Source organism: Parambassis ranga, chromosome 8, assembly GCF_900634625.1.
Source record: "Parambassis ranga chromosome 8, fParRan2.1, whole genome shotgun sequence".
NCBI classification, from domain to species: domain Eukaryota; kingdom Metazoa; phylum Chordata; class Actinopteri; family Ambassidae; genus Parambassis; species Parambassis ranga.
In genome coordinates, this window is record NC_041029.1 from 7,538,683 (window position 1) to 7,558,434 (window position 19,752).

Genomic DNA, 19,752 nt, shown 5'->3' on the forward strand with positions numbered 1-19,752 from the left:
TGTTCCGACATTCAGTAAGAGCCGCTTATAAATACGGCTTGCAAAGCAGCACCTGTATTACTGAAACACCCTTTTTTCTAAAAATAAATAAGATACAATTTCAGCCAACTATAACTATAAATAAAAAAAATAAAAAATAAGTCTTATAGTTCACAACCTTTATTTTGGAGCTGCTTTTACAGTAAGTTCAAATCAAATAAACAAAATAACCATCAAATCTTTATATTACTACTATTAATGTCTTGTAAATACACTTGGCTTTTTATTTGTATATGTTTTATAATAATACATTCAAGGAAATTAGTTTGATCAAAAACTATATTTATAATATTTCAGCACACACATTCTGTATTGACACATGGCTTTACAGTAGTCCTGCAGCACAACAGTCAGTGACTCTAAAACAAAACGATAATACTTGGTTGCTCTTCATGTGAGGTATACTTATGACCTGCATCACTCTCTGGTTGTTTCTAGGTAAACTATAAAATCAAAACACACTTCTTCTACCACAGATAAAGCACATTTCAAAAAAGCGCCACCGTCTTCAATATTACAAGGAATCTAAGAACGAACAACAAAAACAGAAAATATCGGCTCGGATGTTGTAAAAAGGAATATTTAAGCACACACACACTCCCTACTAAATGCTCCGTACTTGTGATTTTTCCCCTCTAATAAGAACAGAAGGAGGACGTCTGTGTCAACTGAATGAAGCTTCAGTTTTTTTGGTCAGCGTCCTCTAATTCAAAGACACAGGTAAAACAGGTGAGGAATAAAAGTGAAGACAATGTTCTTCAAACATGGACCATCTATGGCGTTTCTAGAAGCTTTACGAAGCGTTTCTAAACCCAACGAATGGCTTTAACGAAGAACTGTGATTTAGTGCATTTCCCATGAATTCCTATGGGTCATACTAACACATAACTAACCACTCACCTCCTCCATGTTTGTTTCAAGTGGCTCATCTACTTTACTGAAGACCAACATTAAGAATGGTTCATATAATGTTAGTGTGACCCACAGAGACACCATAAATAAATAGTATAGAAACGTCCTTTTACAGTGGATAAATTAAATAAACTGTTTCCCAGGTCAGTTAAAAGCTATGAACACATCAATCTGGGTTGTCAGTGCATCTGTACTAACATCCTGATGTTTCCATATAGCTGTAAATGCACAAATTCCCAATAATGATGATTTTCATTAGAAATGTCTTTTATGTATCAATCATTTGGTCCATAAACAATCAAATGTAAATAGGTTGCTTTCTGAATGTCTTACACAGTCCATAACACAAGCAGGTGCAAAGCTTTTACATTTGAAAAGCTGAAACCCAGATGTCTTGCATTAGTGGTTTGTAACTGACCTGTGAAGTATTTAATAACTTAAAAAAGGCAACTTATCAAACAGGATACACACCTGTGTTAAACTTACAATATTATCATATTCTTTATTTTTATTTGCTGGTCATCAATCGCACTTTGACCAGCAAATATTGTCTCTTTGAGTGCATTCATCCGATTGTCATTTATGGGTGTAAAATTGAACAACTGCTCCCATTATAGAATGATATTTTAAAAGGCGATAAGAATGACGTCATGTAAAAAAAAACAAAAAAACATCGGCCTTCACTGTGGTCAGTTTGTTTTACAAGCCTGTGGAATATATTTGATATGCCAAGTCGAGTTCAGATCTCTTGTAAAATAACATTAATATAGACAAAAAAATGAATAAATAACTCAATTCTGGTTTTGCAGGAAGTAGATATATCAGAGGCATTAAGTTGACATACTGTACATTTAGCAGTGCCTCACGCTTTTATATCTTTTTTTTTTTTTTTCCGTATGTAGAAGATTTAGGTTTTGCAAAATTAATGATGGCTCCTTCTGTCTGTACAGACCATCAGGCTCACACCTGCCAGGAGTTGGAATTTCGATATTTGGTCATTGACTGTCTTTCCGCTCTTTCCGAAGGTCACGTGACAAACTGAAGTGGGTTTTTCATCTATCATGTCACCTCAGCTCACATCAAAAGTCTACCTTTACCCTTTAGATAACAAGAATAATAAATAAAAACCAGAGTGGGTTTGTTGGTGTTGATGCCTCCTCCCGACCTCTCACTGCTTCTTCTCAGCCAGCTCTCGTTCTGCAGCATCCATGGCTGCCATGTTCTGGGAGGCGGTGATGAGATGCAAGAGGCTGATGCCTGACTTCACCAAGCAGATCATCCCACATACTCCCTGCAGGTAGTAGAGCCAGGCTGCGACAGAGACATGCAGCAGGTTAAAACGTATCAATATTTAGTTACAGAATTAATATTTATTTTATTATTACTGAAGCTTTCTGAGGTTCTGAAGAACTGGATAATTGGCTTCCACACAAGCCGAGGCTCTGATATGTTGGTCAGATAAAGGTTTGGAAAAGGAAGATTAACATACCAGCAGGTTCCTCAATGTGGTAGAAAACATAGAGCAGGCAGAAGAAGAGCTCATTCCCAGCACACATCACAAACAGCACCGGCTGCAGGAGACAATTTAAAGCATGTTTACTCATTTTTTTTCATGAACTTTACACAAAAACGACTTTAGTATATGACACTTGTTTCTGTTCTGACCTTGGATGTGTAGTAGAGTCGGAGGACAGGGTTGCCAGAGAGGTCGATGGACTTGTGGCTTGTTGATCCCTTTATTGTAGAGCTGAGGAGGACAAAAAGAAAAAGAGCGATCAAATGTCTTTAAAGGCCATTACACTGGACTTTTTCCCAAAGGCTAATATCTAAGCCCAAATGGAGCGGAGCAGTCACCTGTGCATGTGCAGCCAGTGGCTGGCGATGTCAACACACATGCTGAGCTGGAACAGGAAAGTGTAGGATGGGTAGAGCAGGGACAGGTTCACCAGCAGGCACATGGTTGCACAGCGATCAGTGAGCATGTCCATCATGGCTCCAAACTTGGTGGCTGAAAAAAAGTTTAGATGACACAGAAAGTCAGCAGCAGCCAAATAAGTCAGAAAATTGGGCAATAATTAAATGACACCCATATGCTGTGACGCAACGCATGTCAAATGCACAATGAAACTATATGAACAAGTAAGGAGTCAACCTGGACAGCTACAGATACGTACACTGATTAAGTGCTCGTGCAGCATGGCCATCAAAAGCATCGAGCAGACCACTGAGCAGGTAGCAGAAGACGGCCGGCCACGGACAGCAAGGCATCAGGTAGAAAGCCAGCAGGGCCAACACCACACGGGCATAACCTGCAGACACATCAATCACAGAACATTAAGAGACAAAGCAGAGCGTGGAAAGAAAAAAAGCACTGCACTTTAATGAAATGCAATGCCACTTCCTTATTGTGTTCTACTTTTAGCACACCATTTATTAATAAAAGAAAGATGACTATCCAGTAATCTAATCTAATGAAGCCACCAGTTTCAGGCATAAATTGTATATTCAGCAGCATTTAATATTCAATATATACATCAATATATACAACAACCAGGTGGTTTGATTAACATAGGTAGCTGTTTATATTGACCTACTTTCACAATAACAGCACATTTGTAGCTTGGTTTGAGTTTAGTTAAGGTCAATAAAGCGAAGTCACCCACAATAAAAAAAAGAGATAAGACGGCAGAATTTCTGTATTTGAAGGTCTTTGGTGAGTGTCTCTCAGTAGCATCTACTCTAATGTTACGTTGGCTAATGCTAAGCTAGCTACATATTGGTAGAGAAAACTCACCGATTAAGTTAGGAACGAAGAGGAAAATATTCTCTTGCGCCATCTCTGACGTTTGAAGCTGCTTGTGGTCGAGACGAGCAGTATTTTTTGAATCTATACACCGGTTCTACAGGATCGCGTTTCAGAGCGACGGGCTATTCCGGCTGAAGCGATGACTTCCTGTCAGGGAACAGGTTGTTATAACCGGAAGGAACTGGAGCACGACTGTTTTCAAAATAAAAGCCCGTGCCTACATGATCTTTATCACCTTATCATAAAAGGTGACCAGCTCAACTGACAACATGTATGATGATGGATGTGTATAATTCATTTATTTTCCTTTAAAGCAATTATAATGCAGTTTACATATTGTATATTTGGTGGTACTAGTAAATTGTAGTAATTTAGTGCAACCTGTAGGAGGAGCAAGTGGCACAAAAATGTAATATTACAAAAACCTGTTTTGCAAAGCTAAAACCCAGAAACAAAGACTAGCAAACACTTCTGTTTTTGTTCTTTTATTTCTCCAAAATTTTGTAACGTTTCTGTACAACTGGTTTTTTTCCCCCACGTCCCTCCAAACACTTTGCACTGAACCTAAACATTTTAAACTCTGCTCCTCCTGCTGCAGAAACATCCAACAGACACACATCCGTCCTTCTCTCCACACAAACACTCACTCTCACTACAGCAGTGTCATCCATCCTCATCTTCCTCACAGCGGCTCCTGTCAGTTTTTCCACCTGCTGGCTACACCTCAACAGTTCTGGAGTGTATTGTTTGTAGTCTCTTTTTTTTTTTGGTGGCGGAGGAACATTTAAAACTGCACCGGGAAGCACATGGACCCAAACAGAGACCAGGGATCATCTAAAAAGTTACAGAATGGCTCCAATAATTAATGTTTTAGGATATCTGCCCTTTTCAAACAGGCTTGTTTTTCACTGTAGATTGCTTTTTAAGTTGTTGGGGGGTTATTCAAGGTTTTCTAGTAGAAGCATGACAGGATTTTGCTTTTTAACTTAATCCAGAAGACAGGACAACATTTTCTAACATATTCATAGTAAGTAAATCTAATATGGCTCAAAAATGGAATCTAAGCTTTGGCTCTTTACTCTGTTCATGGTGTTGTGACTTTCCCAGTGCAGATTTAACAGCAAAAGTAACACGTCAGGAATGGTCAAAATAATGCAATAGAAAAAAAAACATTGGCAAAATGCACTGGACATTTCTTATGAGGAATAAAAGTCCATCCTCCCATGGCCAGCAGAGTCCCACCAAACACTTCCATCAATAAAACCCAGCACAGCATCTCGTCTGTTTTCATTTACTGAATGTTGGTTTAAAGTCCAGCATGTCCTCTAATGATGTGGCAGCAAATGGAAAAAATAAAATAAAACTGAAAAAGGTACATTTTACAACTTCCACCCTGAACATGGTGTTATCTGTCCTCACCTTTTATTCTTTATCATCTCTGGTCAACATTTGCACAAAAGTGAGAAGAAAACAAACAAAAAAAAAAAGGCAAGAAATGTTTTTTAAACTCCACCCAAACATTCTTTTACTATCAGTGCAAATGAGGTAGACATGACAACTAAGGACAGCATCCGATCACACGGAGACCATCTGCTGCGGCAGCTTGGCTGCAGAGAGGCCGATGATTTTCTACCCATTCGGACTGTGCAAAATCAAATGATGAGGTTTTTGTTTGGAAAACAGAGTGGAGTTCTGCTATGAAGTCACAAAGCTGCCAATATTAAATGAAAACTAAAGCCACTTTGTAACAAATAATCATACGTTTAAGATGTGTAAATATTAAAATCTGAATGACTTTAATAACATGACATTTATGATGCCAGTTAACAATAAGATTATGAAAATATGAAATAAAAGTTGGGTAACAATTACATTTGTATTTTCTTTTTATCCAATGAATTCATACAATTATTTATTCAATGCTTTTGTTTTAAAATCTAATATTGAACACTTTGGACTCCATACGTTGCAGGTTACAGTGTTTCTGGGAAAAGTCCTCCGCACAGTAAAGAGTGCGAAACATGAAATATAAAATAAAATTTAAAACAATAAAAACATGGCACCAAATGTAGTGAAAGAATCTGGAAATACGACTGTGGACGCTCCACATTTTAATACTGGCTCAAAATAAAAAATAAAAAGTAGAACGCAGCCCTGCCCAGAACTGGAGACTCCTACCCTGAGACCTCGACAGGAATGCTGGGAAAGGTAGTCCTTTTGTCCTCCTTAAAAACATTAATATTTTTATAGCTCTATCACAGTAACATTGCGCTTATTCCCCACCTAGTGGTCAAAATTGGCAATTACATATTAAAAACTAGCATACAACATAAATATTCCAACTGCAGTAGTAGTAATAATAATGATAGCATCTATTTGTCTGCATCTAGTACAAATTGGTTTAACTCACGTGACAAAATAATCATTATTATTACTCTAACACAGTCTCAAAGTTAGTGCTTCTATGTACACTGGTAAGTACAATGCAAGTCAAAAGTGTTTGGACAGTGAACAATCTTCAGTATACCTGCTACTTTTACACAGGCATCTTACATTTATATGCATTTATATAAATAGGTAGTGTGCATGTTTATTCATACAAATGCCATCTGTACAGTCCCATGCACTGAATTGTATTAATTTGCAATGCACATGTACATCTTATCTACAGATGCAGGACAAAAAAAAAACCTGTGGGGAAACGGATGTATGTGTAGGTAAGCTGTCAGCGCTGCACACACACACTCACAAACACACCCTTTTTAGCACGCAGATTTAGTGCTCGGCTCAAAACTCTCTGGCAGGATCCCTTCAAAAGGATCATACTGGGAGGTTTTCTTTGTTTTTTACCGTTTTCACTCAGACTAGTATTGTGTGTTCAGTACAAGAAGAGACCAATGTAATTTGTTTCAGCACAGAAATTAAGCTGCTGAAAAGCAAGCAATTTGATGCTTTGGCATTCAACGCAAAATCTAAAGAAAAAAAGACCAAACTGATCAATTTAAAATCTACTGCCTGTAGCTCGAACAGAAAATAAGCCAATCCCCATAACGTCAGACTGCTCCTTTAAGAGGATCAGAGGGCAGTGGTAACAGTTCTTGGGTGAACCCAACAAAAGATGGCAGTGTCTTTTTTGTTGTCATATACAGAATCTTATCACTACAAATAAAATTGTTTTCAAGAAATCTCTTTCTTGCTCAACGTCTGCGTGCCCCTCCCCGCCCCTGACAAACCAGACCCAGCTGAACGTATGAAACAAACAAAAACTGGGTTTACAATTTACTATTTACATAGTTACAGTGGTTTTTTTTAAAGCACCGCTAGCCAAGTGGAAGCTCCACAACTGTCGATCGATCAGTTCAATACAAACATTAAAAGAAAAAAAAAAACCTGCTTTTTCTCGAACAAACCTCAACATGTGACTCAGTTTAAACCATCAATACTGTGCAATGGATTCAATGTGGTGCAAAATGAACAAATGGACCCCCATTTTTTCTTATCATGGATACGTTATGGTTCGACTTTTTCATTTTGCAACGCATGGCTCAATTTTATGTGGACGCTTTTTTTACCTATTACTTTAGCCACTCTTCACTCAAACACTGCCCATCCATGAAGCCTGTGGTGACTAAATAAAGGCATCCCTTTCCTTTTTTAAATCTAAACATTCCTGTACACTTTAAGCAAGGAGATCTTAAAATTTACATTTAAAATCTTTTTTAAAGTTTAGTTCTCTTTTTTGAAAGATCAAATTATTTGCTATACCGTCCTGAAGCCTCTAAAAATTCAGCTAAAAATTAAAACCTCTCTCTCTCCGATATAGGCGCAGTTCTGCTTCTGTATTTGGCTGAAAGTGATTGTAGCCCTGTTGTTTACTTCAGAGAAGCAGGACATGGCTTATGGATCAGAAGAGAGGTGAACTCAAGTGGTTTCATGAATAGGAGAGGTGAGAGCCATTGGAGATGTGAGAAGTGACTGATGTGCTTCGGCTGAGCCCGCCATCACTCCCGCCGCCGCTTCCTGGCCCCCCGGAGGCTGTCCTCCGCAGGGGCTGGGGGCTATTCCTGAGGGCCATCAAACTGGGACCCCTGACACTCAGGCCCCCACCTCCGTAGCCTCCCTGTGACGATGAGGACGAGGAAGCAGAAGACGGAGGGGAAGAGGAGAGTGAGATAGGGGGAGGTGGCGGTGGGGGAGGCAGTAGAGCCAGAGACTGAGAGGAGGCATGGGAGGAGAGATGGTGGTGGCCCTGGGAGTGATGGGAGTAATGGACCCCTCCTCCAACCCACTCCCTAGCCCGTTCACGCTCTCTAGCATCACGTTCCTGGGTGTCGCGGTACAGCTGTGGCGTGCTCTGGTGGTGTTGGTAGTGCTGGGGGAGGTAGTGCTGCTGGTGGTGGTGGTGGGAGGAAGAAGAATGACCCCTGCTGCTCTTGTTCATCTCGCTGTCCCTGCCCAGGCCGTGAGAGGAAGGGATGGACTCCGCCCGACTGATGCCTCCCCCGCTGCGGTTCTGACTGTGCCAGGATGGAGTCGCCACTGAGTTCTGCACACTGTGGCTCCAGTGGCTGCCAGAGCGTGGGACAGGCCGTGAGGGCCAGCCACTGGAGCCTGAGGATGGAGTTGGGGTTGGGTAGCCCTGGTTGAATGCCTCAGCCGGGATGCCGGTCAGTGCCATGTTACTGAAGCCCAGGCGCATGCTCTCTGAGTCAAACGCCTCGATCTCGTGAGCCTGGCGCTCAAGCAGAGTCCGGATTCGCTCTGAGCGTTCATTCTGCAGAGATAGCATCTCCTCTTCAATCTGACAGAGACAACATAGTCACACTGTTAGTTCTCGGACACAGACAACAAGGATTGTCTCTTCTGATGAAACTCATAGCTCTATGTTTTAGTCATTTCTATAGTTTACGTAGGTTTAATTGATTATATACTGATCACTTCCATTTAATACCACCTCAGTGTTTGAATACAGGACAGCATTACAAAGCACAGGACATACAGACCAGTGTTCAGGTGCACATACCCTCTGCTCTAGCAGCGCTCTGCGGATTGACACCCTCTGTTCCAGGTCCTTCACCTCTCGCTCATGCTGGCTATCGGTGTGGATCTTGATTTTGCTCTGGTAGGCATTCAGCAGCTCCAGCTCCTGCTGCAGTTGCATTCGCAACACCTGGTACTCTGCCTCCTGGGTCTCATCCAGCCGCAGCTGTAGCATGAAACAGGACGAAGGTCAATATCAGTAGAGCACAAACTAGAGCACTGATTAAGTTGAACAAAAAAAAAAAAACTTGTATCAGATTAGACATGAATTGTTGCTATAAAACAGCAAATAATCTATCAATCATCAACCTATCTACATGTAGTTTGGTGTTCTGTATAGGTGTAGGTGCAGTTTTTCAGAGGTGGGCGGTGCACGGAATTTTCCTTGCCTTACTCACAGCCTGTGTGGACAGCATATCGTTGACGGAGTGGTCGTATTGCTCGGCCAGGATGGCCAGCTTACGTGTTTGTTCCTCTTTGAGGCGTTTGAGGACGGCCTTGTGGTCAGATTTAGGGGTGCTCTCCAGCAGATGGTTCCTGAGGGCTTTGTATTGACGAGTCTGGATCTTACAGGTTTCTTGGAACTGACGTTTGATCTGGAGCTCTTTGGACTAAAGAAAAGCGTTGAAAATAATCAGACAACACAATTCATCACAGTCATCTTTTGCCAGAATATATACTAGAATATAAAGATTTTCCAAGATAAATTATCATGGGATGTTTTAATCTAAGAGTTCTTAGAGTTCTCTTTCCCACGTACCTTGAGGCTTTTTGGCTGCTGCCGGACCTCCATGGCATGCTTCTGGCGCAGTTCTTGTTCACGCCTTTTGTTGTACTCCATTTGGTTGGTCAATTCAGTCTGGTGTTGCGTTCGGATGAGGTCTGCCCGCGTTCGTTGCACTGAGCTCAGCTGCCGAAATTCCAGCTCCTGGGTGGACTCATGGTGCCGCAGCAGCATTGCACATTCAAGATCCTTCTGGGTCTGCTTTTTATTCAGGTCCTGGGGGGACAATGAAGAAGTTTTTGCAATCAGTACAGAAAAGGCTGAATGCCATGAAGGCTATGTTGTCTGGGCTCCAGCCACTGTGTCAAACCTCTCTGAGAAGGTCCTGCTCCAAATTGTGGCGAGCCAGCAGCATCTTCCTCTTGTACTGGCGACACTGCAGCTCATAGTACTGCCTCTGCCTTCTGAGCAGACTAGCCTCTTCCTCTGCCTGCATCTGCTGCAGACACTCCTTCTGACGGATCAACCACTCCTGTTTCTCCCTCTTTGGAGTCGACTGGTTCTCATTAAGCTCCTGTAGAGTGCAGTAAGGAAAAATAAGAGTGCACTCTGTATCAGCACTGGTGAAAAATCTAGATCAGTCACATACCTCCTTCAGCTGCTCCTTGCGCTGGCGATACTGCCGTTTTTGAGACTCCAGTAAACTGGTAAGTTCTTTCTTCTGTTGGCCAAGTATGTGTTGCTGGAACTTCTTCTCCTCAGCCAGAGCTGCTTTTGTCTGTAGGAGGACAGGAGGAGGTTCGAGTTAGAACTTTTTAAAACCATCTGTGTGGACTGTGTGAGAAAATCTGTCTTCCTCACCTCTTTCTCCAGGATGGCCTGGTGCTTCTTCGCCAGCTTGTCAGCCTCTGTGGAGAAGCTGTTCCTCTGGTTCTCTAGCTCCTTGTCCAACTTCAGCTGATGCTCATCCATCTCTGCCTTCAGTTTGTTCTCCAGGCCCATCAGCTGCTTTTGGTGCTGCCTTCTCATACGTTTGTACCCAGACATCTGCTCTCGCAGTGCCGATCCCTGCTCATGTTCCTGGATCTGACGGGTCACCTGGAGGATATTAAAAAGAACAGATCAAATAACTGTTTGAGAACAGTTGTACCAATTAGCCACAGTCAGGAAGCCTTTGTAGTTTGCCTTGTAGTCAGTTGATAATGTTACTATACTATAGCTCTACTGTATTAGTAATCCAAGTAATATCTGCGTACAGTGTAATTGGCCACAATGACCAGCAAACCCTTATTTTAATCTTACCAAAGAGGCAGTACGGATGGTGGCAAAGTGGTCACGGTTGCGATAGTAGGCCCGACGACGTCCAGCTGAGGGAGCCTGAGGTTGATCCATCTCTGGCTGGTAAGGGTCATCATAGATGTTATCCTGACCCTAAAGAGGAGGGTGGGTCGTAGGGAGAATGGAGAGACTTGTATAAATAATAGTGACAATCAACATAAGCATTCCAAATTAGGTTTGGCATTTTCAGAGTATTAAAGCCATCCACGTGGACTGACTGGACGTACCGTAGGACGGTGAATGATGGAACTATTGGAGGTGACGGTGTGCTCCCCCTCCTGCATCATTGCCATCTCACTACTGCTGTCATCAGAGGCATCGGCCAGGCTGTTGACAGAGCTGCTCTGAGAACTGGCTGAGATGGACATACTGGGAACCGACTGGGAGCTTTCCATGCTGTTGACTGTGCCTGTCTGCAACAGGTACTGCTCCACCTCCTGATACACACAAAAGCCCTTCAATTTACTTAGTGCCTTTAGCTCTCTGCCAAATTACTTAGACACTGCTAACATTAATGTTTGCTTTTCAGGTTGAGCTGGTGTCATGTTTGTCTGAGCCACAAACACAAAGTCTCCATCTTGTCCTTACTCCTCACCTCCTCATCATCCCCACCCTCAGATACAGGGCCATTCTGCTGGGTTTCCTGGAAGAGGATCTTCTTCATCTTGCGGTACTGCAGGTTGTCCAGCTCCCTCACTGCATCCTTGGTCCGTGCAATCAGGTCCATGACCACAGTCAACGGACGCTCACGACACAAAAACCGGTGCTACAAGTAGAGGGATGGAAACAGATGATCAGTAATACTGCAGTGAGGAAAAAGTTAATGCACGTGTTTGCACAAAACTGGATAAACGACAGGCACTGGAAGAACATCAGCTATATAAATTCTCACATTCAGCAGCACGTCCGAGGTAGGCCGGTCCTGGGGAATCTTCTGTAGGCAAGAGTCAACAAAGTTGCGGAAGGAATCAGACCTGAAAGGAATTGATTGACAGATCAATTGAATGATCTTTACCAAACTTTATTGGGGATTCAAACGCATTTTAATGGAATGATGTTACTCTCAGTTCAGAGGAGGACTGAATGAGAACAGAGCAGATTAGACATTTCTTATGAGAATAAGAAACTGATGTTTTTTAAGAAATGAAGGAATAGTCTCACCAGTGATTGGACTGCAGGATGGGACTTTCATTCTGAGCAATGTGGTATAAGGCACTCATAGCATTCATGTTGAACAGTGGGGGCTTTCTTTCCGCTGTGGAAAAAGTACATAGTCTTAGAATCAAAGAGCTTAATATCTGCACATAAGACTAAAGAGTTGGACAGCAGTCTTTACCCAGTTCGATGCAGGTGATGCCCAGTGACCAGACGTCCACCTTGCCATCATATTGGCCTTCATCCATGGCCAAGATCACCTCTGGTGCCATCCTAGAGGACACAGCAGTGGTTATCCAGAGGCACAAGTAATAACAATAACCCTTAGAACAAACAGAAATGGATCACTGTTGCCAGTCCAGTTTTTCCCCATTTATAATTGAAGCTTCCGTCAATGACAATAGACTTCTTAGTGATCTAGCAGCCTGCGTAAAAATATTTGCTGCATGCATCCCTGCTTACTGATCAAATGTAGGTGCTGTAAAAGAAAACAGCAGGTTCTAGATAAACACTCACCAGTAGGGAGTCCCCACAAAGGAGTTGGCAGGGGCCACAATCGAGGCAGAACCAAAATCCCCCAGTTTGACCTGACCAGGCTCCGTCAGCAGGATGTTTCCTGCTTTCACGTCCCTGCAGGAGTCAGATATTAATTCTCACATAGTTGTGTTTCACAATGACACAATTTATACATATATAAACATACAAAAATAAGAATACACAAAAGTTTACCTGTGAATCATATTGTGAGAGTGAAGATATGCTAGTCCCTGCAGTGCCCCATGGGTAATAGCAGCTATTTCAACTTCCTGTAGGGGCTTTTTGTGAACTGCAAAAAAAATAAAAAAAAATTACAACTCAAAAAAACAAAAAAAACCACAACAATGAACTGTAAACAATCATGATTGTGAACTAACCTTCGAGGAGATCTGAAGCCGAGCCCAGGCAGTACTCCATCACCAGCTGAGGGACAATCAGAGCAATAAACAATACAGAGGTGGATATCGTCTTGTGGAGGTTTGTCACATACTCATCATGCTCCCAGAGGAAGTTTTTTCACACTGGTATCTTGAGTAGCTTCAACAGTTACTCTGTATAGTTTGCTTATTGATCAATAAATATGCAATTTCAGCTTCTAAAAAACATGTTTCGCTGTTTTGGGGTTTTTCCCCCAGAGTATGACAGTGCCTACTCCTGACTGACACCATACATACCCATGCTGTGTGTTCTTTCAGGTAACAGCCTCGATACTCAATAGTGTTGGGGTGGCGAAGTTTCTGCAGGAACTTCACCTCTTTTATGATGTCCTGCCATTTCTACACACGAACACAAAAACACTTAGTCAATCTACTGTATAAACACAGCCACTTTTTGTTATCCACACTTTCAGGAAGAGCAAGTCAGAACAGTCACTTAACATTTAAGACTAAAAGATTACATTTGTCAATATCTATTTGATATACCTACCTCATTTGTCTGTTTGCCGCTGTAGGACATTTTTTTGATGGCCACCACCTCATTGTTTCGCACATCTCGGGCCTGTTGGACAACAGACAAATAATTTACCATGACAAGTAAACACAAGAAACCAAAGCACTCGGAAAACAGAAAGCTAAGCTCAATGATATGAAACAAATATTTAATTGGACACAGAAGCAGGACTTGATGAAATGCTGAATCTTTCTCTGTACCTTATTTTGAGTAAGAGGATGCATACACGTTCATTTTAAATACCGATAGGAAAACTGCACACATGTAATTGCCATTCTGAAGAAATATAACTGGAGAATTCTGGTTACTCTAATCCCTTGTCCTATTTACAGAATCTGCATTGTTTCTTGTTTGCATTGTGTTCTAGAAATCAGCTTATGAATACACCAGAGACCAGACTAGAAATCGTGATTTCTCCCTCCTTCCTGTCTAAAATACATTTTTAAAAGAGTTTGCATATTCAATAAATGCTTTACAACAATTCTTATTGTATTTAATTGGGAAAAAAATTTCCATAATTTATATGAACAGAGATGATCCAGAGATGATGAGTATGTTTATTTTTTTTTAATCAAAACTCTTTTTTCTCAAAAGCTATTCAAATGACTTAGTCCTCCAAAAGGCTTAATCCTAAATCCCAAGTGGGGATGCCGCTAACCAAACATAGATGAACTCATGCTGTACTGTGATGGTCCCATCCCAGACTGTAAACAACTGAATCATGTATCAATATGGATTTACTATAAATAATTTCAGCATTACAACATAACATTTATTAGTTATTTTAATAAAATGTGCACCTTGACCGGTATTCTAAGCAAACATTCAAAGATTGTCAGAGTGTACATGTAGAACCGCTTTTGTTAAATTGATGCAAATTGATGCACACTATCTATTTTCGTAGCACATCTCTAATGGCCTTGTGAGGATCCTCTGCATCTCAGACATTCAGTGTAGCAGTGAGAGCGATGTGGAGGTGTTAGTCTACCACATTGCCTGAAGAATATCTCACAGGTGAAATGACATGCATACACATGTTGTGTTCACACTGTTTTCCAATGAGGTGGGGATTTTTTTTCAGATTAGCAGTTTCTTTATTAATGGCAAAACCCAGACAAGACCATTTTTTTTATACCCACACAAATTAACACTGCCCACAGAACAACCATTCTGTGCTAAGTTGAGGGTGAGAAATATCTGAAAAATCACACCAATTTTTGATCTCTCAAACATGAAGAATATCCTGCACAAGTTGAGCCTTAATCAAGTGAAAAAGAGTCTGCTCTGGGCCCACACTACAAATTGCTGCATTTTTCTTAAATTTAAAGCAATCAGGCTCTGGAGGCTTTTACCACCGCCAGCTAATATAAATAAGAACTTTTCAGGTAGGATCTCAAAGGCACCTTCAACAAAAACGGTACGTGTGGAAGTGACCGACGTTTATGGCAAGTCGATAACAACTCTGGAGCTGGGTTTATAGTGTGTCTAAACGAGGCATGCCACAAAACCCTACAGTACACCATCAATTTGGCATTGACTTAGTAGTACACTACAAAGTCAATGCCAATGTTTGAATGAGACACAGCTATGCTAAGGTTATATATATGATAGGGATAGCGTGTTGTTAAGGCTGCTGAGATCAGAGGGAGCCGCTTGCTCTTTCAACACTACAATTTCTTTGATCCAGAAAAACACCACAGCTTCCTCTTAACTGAAACGGGGTTAGTACAATACAAAGTCCTTTACATAAAACAGAACAGCCAAAGGACAAGACTGAATAAAAAATTCTAATTATCTGATGACTGTTGAATCTAAACTCAGAATAAACAGATGTAATGTCTAACTTACAAAGTACACCGCTCCGAAGCTGCCATGGCCAATCTCACGGAGGTCAGCGAACAGCTTCTCCGGATCATCTTTGCAGAAGAGATCTGCCACATCCGGGTCCTTCAGATTGCCCGCCCGTGCATTCGAGGGCATGGCCAGGGCCTAAAGATGGAAAAGAGCACAAGTCATGACTGGGAAATTACAGTTAGTGTTAGTCTAAGTTCCTTTCAGAGTTTCAACATCCAAATTGTTTTGCTTTTTACAAGAGTATGTGCTTTTGTGGTAATGATACCAATACTTCAGATGCTGTTTCAAGAATCTAAAATTCGTTTTTTTTTTAATATTAAAAAAGATGTATTGAAAATTTTAGCCATTACATTAATAACTCTTTATATTTGGATCATGGACTGGGTTTCCATTGTTTTTTTAAGGATGTGAAGCATCTGTTTTCCACTTCAGTTGGGCAGAAAACCATCTAATTTAACATGTTTATCATGCTGGAATAAGCGCTCTCATGAAGTGACCCATTTGCAAAATTCCCTCACAAGCACAGAGACTTTATCAGCTGCCCTGATATCCCCAGTCTAGGGTGTGCATCACGACTGGATGCTTTTGTGAAACCATTGAGTTAATGTGAATTTGGCACCTCGGCAGTGACAAACAAAAACCTCATATCCCACAGTTGATCTATCTGTGACAGCAACCAGCTTGACAAGCCGGGGCATGTAGACAGTTACAGAGAAACACTTGATGTTTAACTGTTTAACTGTAGGAAGATCAATTCACAAATGGCAACAGACCACAGAGGAAGTGCCACACCAACACCAGAGGGTGTACACAGATGTGTACACAGAGACAAAATGGCAGCTGATCTCCACAAAGTGCACCTTAACATAAATTTAATTTAGCAGTTTCAGCTGGTGAAGTGACATCAAATGCATAAATATAAAAGCTTTCAAATTAAGAATATGACAATTTTCTGATATTTAAACAAAACACATGCTGGTATTCTTTGATGTCCTTGTAAGTATTAAAATACACTAATCAGCCACTGCATTGTGACCACTGACAGATTAGGTGACTAACAATGATCAACTCTTGTGGAATATATTTTGCAGCATGTGAATATTTTATCCTCATATCTGATGTTAGAAGCAGGAAAAATAGGAGGACCTTTGACAAAGCCTTTCATGGGAACCGTATTCCCTGATAGCAATGGCATCCGTCAGCTGGATAATGCACCCAGCCAAAACACAGCACAAAAAGATTCCCCAGATTTTAACTGTAACCCAAGAACGGTGCCACACCGGGTAATTTCAACTGTGGAAGAACCATGCGAGTTAGTTTTCCTTTAAATGTCTGAAGCGTGAAGATTGTCATGAGACCACAGGGACTATAAAGGCTCACATGCACATGGAGGCAGTGTGGTTACTAAAAGACCAACAGAACATCTTTAGAGAGGTTACAGTCATGGTTTTCACAGTGCATTCACATTGAACAACTTGGATATAATTTGATGCTTAAAAATAAATCACTTAAAGTATTCACATATTATTATATTGCCATGAAAATGAGCCTCGGAGAACCTCCACATACATTTCATTACATGCATGACACAGATCAAAGAGCAGCTGAGGCCGAACAGACAGCATTTCACCACGACGGTCCAACTTAAATCAAAGACCGATTTAAAAAAAAAATCCATAAAAATGAGCCATGGTTATTGACACATGCAACATCGTTGTATAATAGGGTTAATGTAGCTGCTCATCCTTTGAGTGTCAGCTGGAGCCCTGAGGAAAGATGGCAACATAACCAGGCCTCTGTCATCCTGCGAATGCATGAACACATGGCCTCAGGGTCTCTTTTTAATGCAACACTGCAAAGCTTGTTCCTTTTAAAGTACCGCTGTGTAAACACGTAAGTAGATCTGTGCTAGATGAGGAGACAGATTCCCACCCTCCCGCCCCCTGACCCAACATTTCTTCAACATGCAGTGAACCAATTTCCAATTATACATTATGTGGCATTCGGTGGCCTGATGTGTTCAATTCAAAGCAAGGAGGCAGACGCCTCCAGCTAATGTCTACCACACCAACAAAAAACAACCTATGTGAAAATGTGAATTGAGACCTTCATTAAAGTTATCTTCATTTTTAATTTTAATATGACTTTACTGTACTCCACAGTTCATTAATAGAACTCCATGAATGTAATTGCAGTCTCCAAATTGGGTCATGTTTACTTTGTTGTTCTTTGCCTTATTAATGTGATTTTAAATAAAAGATATATGCTGAGTGTAATTAAAAAGTGGGCATTAGATGGATCACGTTAATCACCCCCTACTTGTTGACTTCTGAGTTTCATTTCAATGTACAAAAATACAAAATCATTCACTGTTTCTGAGATGAGGAGGCGTCTTGTGTTATCTATTTTTGGCATTTTCCAAGGAACTGGGTTGCTCTTACAAGCTTAAGCATGCAACACTGGGAAGGCAGGTTTCCTCAATTTTCTATGTGGAAAACAAACTTGCACATGTTCAGTCAAGCTGAATGACAAGGCAGCAGCCAGCACAAAGAGGAAATAGGGAAGCAGAGACTCAGACTGATCTTTTGAATACAAAGTGTGACATGAAATGTGGTGTGTCACAACGAGCACGATCACACGGCTAAACTCAGCCCCCACTGGCAAAACAGTTTTGCATAATAAAGACATTATCACTTAAAAAGCCACATCATAAAAACTTAACTATGGCCCAGTTCCTATTTCAATTACAGGCAATGAGTTTAGTCTAAACATTACCAATACAAAATGTAAAATATATGATGAATCCTCAAGCTGCATCACCATAACAACAAATACACCACGCACATTGAAAATTACATAATTAAACCCGAATGTCTTTCCGTGATTTGGTGCAAAATCTCCTGACACAGACTGGGGATTGTTTACAACAAAGTGAACCTCTCTAAAATTATCTGGGAAGAAATAAAGATACTCAAGATATGTGGCTTTGATTTTAGGCTTACATAAGCATTACATCAAGCTCTGACCCAAATCGGGAACCACTGATCTATTTAGTTGCTTTTGTTTGGAAACTACAACAACACAAATGGCCTTGACTGGCCTGTAAGTAGTCACTGTGTCCGTAAGAAAGCTCAAGGGACTGTATTTCGTGTTGAAAAGACTGAATATCAATGTACTATGAGTATATCCATGATATCCGATAGTCCACAGTGTTTGCGTTACGTTTTGGAAAGGAAATTCCTACATGAAGCCAGTAAACTGTTATTAGTGCCGTTGGCGTATAGAGTGAAAATACAACCTTTTAGGATGAAGCCAAACTCTCACTGACTGTGCGTCTTGGGTGTCTGGTCGTTTGTGGACAAACACTAAATTATGTCAACCAACGACACAAACGCAGGTAAAAAAACAAAAGATGTACACCCGAGCTACGTGGCTATGGCTAGTTTTTTTTTAAAATAATGTATTCTCTCATCACATGCCTCTGAACATAAAGACCACCGAGCGACCTCGGACCCAAGTTTGAAAACCTATAGGACAGCTAACCAGGTTAGTCAGCTAGCATCGCTGCTAGCTGATTGTAGCCTTACTTACCGCGGCTTATTGTGGTTCCGATCTGGAACGAAAAACAACCGTTAGCAGCCAAGCTAGCAGCGAGCCCCAATCCTCATAGCCTGGGTTTCCTCTCAGCAGACAATCAACACGATGAGTGTCCCATTTTCACAGAAGTCCATCCCGATTTCAGAATAACCGTGCAAATATACAATCGTTTCCAAATTACACGCGTTACTTTAGAGAGCTTAATTTAAAACTTCGGGATCTCCGGTTGCCACTCTGTTACGTTACTGGGTTACTAGCCTTAGCTAATTGGCTAGCTTAGCTTTGATAGCCTACGAGCTAACGTTAATGTTAGCTGTTCTGTGGGGTGTGGCTAATATTTCGCCGCGGTGCGCCGCCTGCAAGCATATTGTCCTATTGCACCAAACCTTCCTGAATTGTGTACTTAAAACTCTTCTTAACATCTGCGCCCCATCCTTTGGCTGGACTTAGTTCTTCCTTCGTTTTTGTTCTTGCTAAATACAAGATGGCACAGACTGATGGGGCGGGACTCGAGCCGTGACCGGAAACTGCTGGGTTTGATTTCCGGTGACGTTTCCGCTTCAAAAACTAAAAATGGTATAAATAAACCGACCTACATAATATTAATAAACTGGAACAAACGCTCGAAGGCTAGATTTAATGATTATTTTTTATAAGACTGCAAATCTGTTGGCCACTTTATGTAATGAGGCGCAGCAGCTAAAAGAGGTCGTATCAATTTACTTTAGTGGAAACGTGAGGTATTCAATTTTATGCACTATATATATGAAATATGAAAATATGCATCCAAGTTTGACTT

At 41.1% G+C, this 19,752-nt stretch overlaps 2 protein-coding genes across 3 annotated transcripts; both read right to left on the reverse strand.

The window, feature by feature from the left end:
• Positions 1–304: 304 nt before the first annotated feature.
• On the reverse strand, positions 305–3,903 carry cdipt (CDP-diacylglycerol--inositol 3-phosphatidyltransferase (phosphatidylinositol synthase)). The gene is made up of 6 exons (XM_028412400.1): positions 3,746–3,903; positions 3,126–3,260; positions 2,806–2,959; positions 2,617–2,698; positions 2,441–2,522; positions 305–2,262 (listed from the first exon to the last, which is right to left on the reverse strand). The coding sequence occupies exons 1-6, from the start codon at positions 3,786–3,788 to the stop codon at positions 2,120–2,122; spliced, it is 639 nt and encodes a 212-aa protein (XP_028268201.1). The 5' UTR covers positions 3,789–3,903; the 3' UTR covers positions 305–2,119.
• Positions 3,904–4,507: 604 nt separating this feature from the next.
• Positions 4,508–19,559, reverse strand: taok2a (TAO kinase 2a). 2 transcript variants are annotated; one of them, XM_028412262.1, is made up of 20 exons: positions 18,948–19,559; positions 15,351–15,491; positions 13,479–13,550; positions 13,226–13,327; positions 12,929–12,974; positions 12,744–12,840; positions 12,531–12,644; positions 12,196–12,287; positions 12,021–12,114; positions 11,752–11,833; positions 11,455–11,625; positions 11,087–11,296; positions 10,824–10,952; positions 10,383–10,619; positions 10,171–10,299; positions 9,892–10,095; positions 9,558–9,797; positions 9,196–9,408; positions 8,781–8,963; positions 4,508–8,558 (listed from the first exon to the last, which is right to left on the reverse strand). In XM_028412262.1, the coding sequence occupies exons 2-20, from the start codon at positions 15,480–15,482 to the stop codon at positions 7,689–7,691; spliced, it is 3,417 nt and encodes a 1,138-aa protein (XP_028268063.1). In that variant the 5' UTR covers positions 15,483–15,491; positions 18,948–19,559; the 3' UTR covers positions 4,508–7,688. The 2 variants fall into 2 exon arrangements, with proteins under 2 accessions (XP_028268063.1, XP_028268062.1); XM_028412261.1 differs by having other exon boundaries at positions 9,187–9,408; positions 18,948–19,558.
• Positions 19,560–19,752: the final 193 nt, after the last annotated feature.

What these genes read in the sequence shown, in the direction of transcription:
- cdipt (XM_028412400.1), bottom strand. Translation starts at nt 3,788, where the DNA reads ATGGCGCAAGAGAATATTTTCCTCTTCGTTCCTAACTTAATCG. An exon ending in CTTCGTTCCTAACTTAATCG is followed by an intron (nt 3,261 to 3,745) that starts GTGAGTTTTCTC and finishes ATGTGTCTGCAG; the next exon opens with GTTATGCCCGTGTGGTGTTG. An exon ending in TGCACGAGCACTTAATCAGT is followed by an intron (nt 2,960 to 3,125) that starts GTACGTATCTGT and finishes ACTTTTTTTCAG; the next exon opens with CCACCAAGTTTGGAGCCATG.
- taok2a (XM_028412261.1), bottom strand. Translation starts at nt 15,482, where the DNA reads ATGCCCTCGAATGCACGGGCGGGCAATCTGAAGGACCCGGATGTGGCA. An exon ending in TTTGTGGGGACTCCCTACTG is followed by an intron (nt 12,288 to 12,530) that starts GTGAGTGTTTAT and finishes TGTGTCCTCTAG; the next exon opens with GATGGCACCAGAGGTGATCT. An exon ending in AGGCCATCCTGGAGAAAGAG is followed by an intron (nt 10,300 to 10,382) that starts GTGAGGAAGACA and finishes GTCCTCCTACAG; the next exon opens with ACAAAAGCAGCTCTGGCTGA.